This window comes from Equus quagga, chromosome 10 (genome assembly GCF_021613505.1).
Source record: "Equus quagga isolate Etosha38 chromosome 10, UCLA_HA_Equagga_1.0, whole genome shotgun sequence".
In the NCBI taxonomy this organism is placed as follows: Eukaryota; Metazoa; Chordata; class Mammalia; order Perissodactyla; family Equidae; genus Equus; species Equus quagga.
In genome coordinates this window covers 55,366,354-55,374,027 of record NC_060276.1, presented here as the reverse complement: position 1 = coordinate 55,374,027, position 7,674 = coordinate 55,366,354, and the positions used below count along the sequence as shown (strand labels likewise).

General features: G+C 36.4%; 1 protein-coding gene across 2 annotated transcripts in view; it reads left to right on the top strand.

Moving 5' to 3' along the window:
* Positions 1 to 1,597: 1,597 nt before the first annotated feature.
* The window catches only part of KLHL4 (kelch like family member 4), a 108,134-nt gene continuing 102,057 nt past the window's right edge, over positions 1,598 to 7,674 (top strand). For both annotated transcript variants that reach the window (XM_046673549.1, XM_046673548.1), the window contains exon 1: positions 1,598 to 2,137. In XM_046673549.1, coding sequence (XP_046529505.1) covers positions 1,716 to 2,137 — 422 coding nt within the window. In that variant the 5' untranslated portion in view covers positions 1,598 to 1,715. The remainder of the gene's footprint in view (positions 2,138 to 7,674) is intronic.

Sequence of the window (7,674 nt, the reverse complement as noted above, 5' to 3'; positions counted from 1 at the left end):
GGAGGAGTTTCCTCTTATTCAGGGAAGGGTCAGCTGTCTGTTTATTCAGAACTTCAACTGATTGGACCTTCAAACCACATTAGGGAAGACATTCTACTTTATTCAGTCTATCGATTTAAATATTACACTCATCCAAAACTACCCTCACAGAAACACCCAAAATAATGTTTAACCAAATATCTTGGCACCGCATAGCCCAGCAAGTTGACACATAAATTTACCATTACACCTACAAAAACAAGAGCAGAAAGGGAAAGGTATAATTAGATTTATAGAAAACCGCAAGTGAAATATCTACCATAACTTAGAAAAAGATATTCATTTCATTCTCTATTTCCAAGTTTTTTAAATCCACTGGAGCAGAACTTAGAATCTGTTCAGCCTATGCATATTATGCATGAAGAAACTGTAGTGCAAAGAAGTAAAGTGACTTGTCCAAGATCATACAGCTCATTAACCATAAAGCCAGAACTAAAACCAAAACCTTATCAGTATTCTTTCTAAGGATACACTGGTACAATTTCCCCATTGTCACCTGTATGCAGGACATGGAAGCTGGATAAAGTACAAACTAAATTTCAAAATGGCATTGGTGAATGCATTCCTGATACATGACTATTATAGAAACATTTACCTCTATACAAAGTCGTGATCCTGATTCAGATCTTGAAGTACTTTCTGTACAGTTGTTACTGAATTCTGTGGCAATTTGGAGTTAATTCAAAATGTGCCTTTTTGCATTCTCTCATAAGGACTTTTGAATGAAGAAAATAGACCTTTAGCACTTCCTGTGAAAGTAAAGAGCATGATAAGGAGGTGTTTCTACAGGCATGGAGCCAGAATGGACTATTCTTGTTCAAGCTTTGGTCACTGAGAGATGACATCTCTTCTAACCTAGCCAACTTGGAAAAACACTGCTCTCTTCCTTCAGGTGTAGACTTAAAGTAGCATTAACACATCCCTTAGTGGGGCATGTGGGTTTAGTCATGGATAACCAACACTTTCTTATGTTTCTGAAACTGTTCAGGTTTTCAAGCACATATTTATATAAAGACATTCACATTTTCAGATGTTTTGTAAAAATAACTAGAAACCTGCACAAGGGGACTGATACAAGATGCTTTCCCTTAATGAACCACCTTCAAAATTTGCATAAGCACCCCAAAATAGATCATAATGAATCCCCTGTTACAAATTCTCCTAGGACTAAGTGGCACATTTTTAGAAGTGGGCTACCGCAAAACGAATCTGGCAGAGGGTGGGGTGAGTGGGGGGAATCTAGAAGGAAGTGAATTTAAACACTTTGCTTTTGCTGGCTTGCCTGGGTTTAAGCTGCAGCTACTTTACCCGGTAAGGAAGAAGCTGGGTTAGATATTCGAAGTCCAGGCGGGAGGGCTGCGAGTGCACAGATCTAGCAGCTGGAGTGTGTTGTGGTAACTACTTTCCTGTGCTAAGCTGATTTACTTGTTTAAGGTCTGACCTCATCATCCTGTCAGTATGGGTTCCCACCTACACTGTTAGCTGCAGCTTTCTGCTTCAGCTAGAAAGCTAGAAGTATTCACAGTGTACCACAGGCAGCAGGGGTTGGGGGGAAGCAAGAAAGACTGCTCTCGGCGGTTGTGCTTTTGTTAGTTCTACAGAAGAGGGAGAGAAACAAGAGATAACAAAGGCTCCGTTTCCTTTCTGTGAGAGAAGGCTTTTGTCTTTCTGCAACGATGTCAGTGTCTGGCAAGAAAGAGTTTGATGTGAAACAGATCTTAAGACTACGCTGGAGGTGGTTTAGTCATCCTTCTCAAGGTTCGCCCAACACTGGAAACTGCCTTCAGCAGGAAGGATATGAGCATAGAGGGACCCCGGTTCAGGGCAGATTGAAGAACCACTCTCGGGACAGAAACGGACTGAAGAAAAGCAACAGTCCTGTCCACCACAACATACTGGTACCAGTGCCAGGGCCATCCCCTGCCCATCAAAGAGCCCTTCAGAATTGGCACCCACTAAACCTGATAGAACATCTTCGAGCAAATGAAGATACTCCTAAAGCTGTTCCAGAGGAGAATTTGTTCAAAGAAGCCTGTGAGAAACACTCACAAGATTTGGAGATGATGGCTGATGACACTACAGACGATTCTCCAGCAAGGTAGGAGTTTTCCATCGCATAACTGAGAGCCATAACTGGGCTAACTTATCCTCTAAAAAACTCTCATTTAGTGTTTAAATAAAAGTGCCATAATGATCTCTGAAATTGTATGCAGCCAATCAGGGTCTCCAAGAAACTCCCTCCTCTAAATCTATAAAGGAAAACAGTAATAATACGTATGTTTTGATAATTATTGGGAAATATGTTTTAGGGTTATGAATTTACTTCTCCTATCCCATTAAGAATTCTGTTTCAGTTCTAAAAGATGTTTATTACAATTACTAATTTTCTGTAAATATTCTCTGTCGCTTGGTTGTTCAAATAGTTGTGCAAATATGATGAATCACATAGAACTCTTTCTGACTGAGTTAGGCCAACTCTGACAAAATAAAAGCTCTGACTGCTCAGGACATCATTATCTGTTCTTTAGTACATAGCTGCTATATTGATGCTTCATAAATATGTTATCTTTATGTGAGAATATGGAAAAGCTTTTTTTTGGCCTTTGAGATTTATTTCAAGTTGTATTAGTTTCATAGTTAGTTTGCATTCGTGAAAATATTTTGCATAAAGCAGGTAATAAAATGTTGCTTACAGCAGTGAGATCTTAAAGTAGGAAATAGAACATGTCAGCTATTTCAGGACATTAAAATGAAATAAGTGGTACAGTATCGTTTCAGTATAGTTCATAAAATATTTGACTATCTTTATTTTTGTGTCCACCAGTATTGTTTGAGTGGAAGAAAATTATGTTCCCTCCTCTGATATTGTCCAATATAACTTAACCTAGTAGATCTTTACTTTTGTTTTCTTTTTCATTACCAGATTTTTTTTCCCCAACATGCTGTAGACACAACTGATGATCTTGGTAATGTTATTAAAGTGTAAGAGCTATAAAGAAAGGCGTATTTTGATATGTTTTAAATTATATAACAGTTCAACAAAAAGCTATGCTAATTTATTTGGAAATCTGGATATTTGGTATACTGAGTCCCTTCATAAGTATAGAGGGCAAGGACTGGCAAATTTGCTTCTAGATATGAGTTTTTCCAATATATCTGCCTGGCAGTCCCTTGCTTCCATAAATCCAAAACATAACATCAATAGAAAAAGCAACATAACAACATTGTGACAAAAGACAAATCAACTGTGCAAAATGCTATATAAAGGAACTCAGTCTTCTTGTTGAAATGTAAACATGCAAAAGACTTCGTGAAATGACTTTAAATATAATATTACATCATTTGTGATACAGAGGTCTTAAGAAATAAAGTGTGTATGTATGAATTTTCCTAAATATTTTTGCTATTACCCAAGAAAATGCTATATAAGTGTTGGCATTGCAGGTTGTATTTGGTACAACTAATTGAAGTTTCAAAGTAATATATAATCTATACTTTTAAATTCAGCAGGTTTTCAAATTATCTCTCCTCACCTTGAACAATTTTAAAATTTGCTGAATTTGGTGGTCAATATTAAACGCATTGAAACTGTTGTAGAGAAATTTAAATGATCTGCTGTGATCTCCTGACAGAGTTATTTGAGGATCCCTGAATTGATTTTCCAGCATGAGAATGTATTTACAATAAATTACTTGCTAAAATAAAATACCAGATAAAATATAAAATATAAAGCATCACCAAGTAATATTTTTTAAAAATATGTTTCTTTTTATTTTATTCCTGATAGTTTCATGTTCTAAAAAAATGTTCTGTTAAATATCCTATGGTTAGAGTAGAAAGTTAATATTTTCTCAAAATAAATACAGGACATGGTTTTACAGTTGTGCCAGGGATATTTTAAGCAGAAGAGATCGGGTAAATTGAGGACCTTATTAATTGAAATATGATGGCTTATTAATCTATCATTACCCATTCTGAATTGCTATGTCTCGATTAAGGAGAGTTTGAGAAGGAGAATTCTCATGTCCTGCTTCTCTAATGCCTCTCTTCTTCAGCAAGACTGGGGAGCGGAGGAAAATATCCTGAGAAGTTGGCAGTAGCCTGCCATCCCCTCAACAGAACTCTTGTGGTTAAAAAACAAACAAACAAACAAACTGGCAGTCAGTGTGGAGAATTATCCCGCTAGTACAAGATGGGCTCTAACAGGGCAAAGTAAGGATCTTTAAGTCACCCTGCTTTCTACAGATGTTGCAGAGAGTGAATAGAGAATAGACTAAATTACTAGCCTGCAATATAAATGAATAACCTACAATTATTCCTAAACAGATAGTAAAGCCAAGGTATTAAAGTTATATTAATATGTTGGCTTGGGGATTTAAAAACCCAAATACATTTCTTTGTAATTGAATTATAAATACGTACTTCATTTAGGAAAATCTCTGTATCGTGATCCTGCACTGTGAGTATGCACACACCAGTATACCCGTCATCAGAGACCTGGGCTCAATTATCATTTTCTTCTTGTCCTAGATATCTACTCACTCTGCATCTTTGCTCCCCCATAACTGCCTTGCTCAGTGTCCTTTCTTTATCTCATCCCTAGCATTCCCAAAATGAGAACAAATATTTTTAACAGAGTCTTATGATCATGCTTCTTATATGACAGAATATTCAGTTATGAAATTGTACATATATAAAGTATTTTTTAACTGCTCATAAAGAAATGGTTGCATAAGTCTCCAGGTGTGTGTCACTGTTCCAAATGAAGTTATCTCCTCACTGTGCTTGAGAGCATTGAATAAAATGCTGATTGCCTGTGTATGGGCCCAGAACAACATGCCTCAGTACAGACTGGAGGTTCACAGGGCTGTTGAGTTTTAAGGAATTTTCAGGAATGGGGATCATATCCTCATCCTACCTGCTGAGGCTTTTAGCCTTTTGCATAACCTACCAACTATACAATGTGTAATTTTGTACATCTTTGCTAGTGTTTCATTGTTAGACAAGACTCCAAATTTCCTTTCCTCTTGAGTCCTTTCCAATTTTCAAGTGAGGTTTGCCTAGAATAAAAAGAGCAGCTGTCATTGTATACTGTGATAATCCAAAGAAGGGGAGATGGGATGAATAAGACTTAAAATTCATTAATAATTCATTTGACAAATATTGAGCACCCATTGTGCATCAGGCATACTTCTAGGTGCTAGGGATAAAATAGGATCAAAACAGAGAACCTGTTTTCATGGAGTATACATTTTAATGGAGAGAGGTGGCAATAAACCAAAAATATAATACTTAAATGTTTATAAGTAGTATGAAGAAAAAATAATTAGAAGGAAGAGAGTGAACAAGGGGATACTCCTTCAGATAGGGAAGCCCTTTCTGATGAGGTAACATTTGAGGAGAGATCTAAATAAAGTGAAGGGGGAAGTCATGAGGATATCTGACTCAAGAATTTGAAGCAAGTGACAGATTACTGCTGCTGTGCCATAAGGGAGCCCTTAACCACCATCCATCTTTTTCTATTCAAATCAATGTCACATGTTCCCGCACACTCCATTGATTAATATCCAAAACATCCTTAACTTAACTAGTGAACTCAAAAATATTCCCTGACGTCTTGTTCATTACAGTCATGCACCGCGTAACGATGTTTCAGTCAACAACGGACTGCATGTATGATAGTGGTCCCGTAAGATTGGTACCATATAGCCTGGGTGTGTAGTAGGCTATACCATCTAGATTTGTATAAGTACACTCTGTGATGTTCAGACAACAACAAAATCACCTAACGATGCATGTCTCAGAATGTATCCCCGTTGTTAAGTGATGCATGACTATGTAGTGATTTTAGGATTACATGCATATCCCATGGCCACAGAGGTGACTTTCCGGCCATCCTGTGACCACGATGTCGTTTTGTCCTCTGAGGATCTGGGTATTCAGCCAGCAGACCAAATGCCTCATCTATAGAGGCCTGTGACCTTTGTGAAAACAGAAAAACGATGGTGTGTTTTCTTTCCTAACAAAACTATCAGATAGGGCCAAATATATTGTGTGTGTTCGTCCTCAGCACAAATCCATCTGTGATGTGGAATATGCTTGGGAAATATTTATGCAAAAAGAAAATCCTAAATCTTAAACAGTGAAACTTATTATAATATTCTTTCTCATAAAGTAGGTAATAACCTATATGGGTATTTATAGGGAGAGCTTTCCAGGAAGACAGAACAACAATTTCAAAAGCCCTGAGATGAGAGTGTGCTTGATATGTTCAAACATAAGGAGGCCAATGCAGCTACAGTAGAGTCCTCAATGGGGAGCGTGGTAGGAGATGATTTTGGAAAGGTAGCAATAATAATAAAACATTAAAAATAATAAGTACCGCGACCGGCCCTGTGGCGTAGTGGTTAATTTTGGTGCACTCCACTTCAGCAGTCTGGGTTTGCAGGTTCAGATCTTGGCACAGACCTACACCGCTTGTCAGCCATGCTGTGGTGGTGACCCACATATAAAGTGGGGGAAGATTGGCACAGATGTTAGCTCAGGGCAAATCTTCCTCAGAAAATAATAGTAATAACAATAATAAGTACTTTTTGTAGACACTTACTATGTGCCAGGCACTAAATACTTTACATATATTTCACATTCTCCCAAGGAAAATCTTTGCACCTGAAGATGGTGTTCACATCTACAAATGATGTTTCTCTGGGTATTGTTTTGTTGGATATCTGTTGTTGCTGTTTTATCTTCTTATAAGGCAAAAATAATGTGGCTTTCTAAAGTTAATAATGAGACCTGCTTTACTTAATTTTACACTGCATTATTCAGTAGAAACTGTTACCTCAAAGGAAAGCATAGGGAACAAACCACAATTTTACTGTTGTTTATAGAAAGTTTAATAGGTTTAAAGATTAAATCCCTTTGCTTATGGTTTAACATGTACCATACAAAATTACATGTTATTCATTTACTTTACTAATTTAGAGCATTTTAATAAATAATTTAAACTTCATGAAATGATTACTAACCTTTTTAGAGATGGAACATCTATTGGTTGATTTTAAATCCTGCTACTACTCACAGCCTCATTCCTGAGAGTGAGATACCACGGTCTTCATGTCTCATTCTTAGCATTGTGGTATTGGATATATATTTAAATTAACACTAATTAAAATATATTTAATATTTGAAAAATTTAGGACTTCTTTCCGTCTAGGGATCTGGCGATATATTAAGGCCATGTTCCTTTAAATACTATGATTAAGAACCTATAGTTGTTATGTCTGATATTTACAGGGCAAGTATCATTTCATTTCTACATTTGGAAATAGAAGTAAAGGACTCAAAATTTATGGCACCATTTAATATGTGACTTTAAGAGCAGCATATTAATTACATTGATCTGTTACACATTGCTTAAATGTTCAGTCAGTTAGTACTTTAGTTTAAAGTTTGTTTCTTAAACTTGTCTGTCTTATTTCTGACTTTTTGTAAGATATCTGCCCCTTAACGCTAATCATGTTGATGTCTTTCCTATGACTTTATAAGTGAAAATAATTGCAATGTTACACACACACACTCATATATATATATGTATATGTGTGTATGTATATCAGCGTGAAATTCTTATATTTG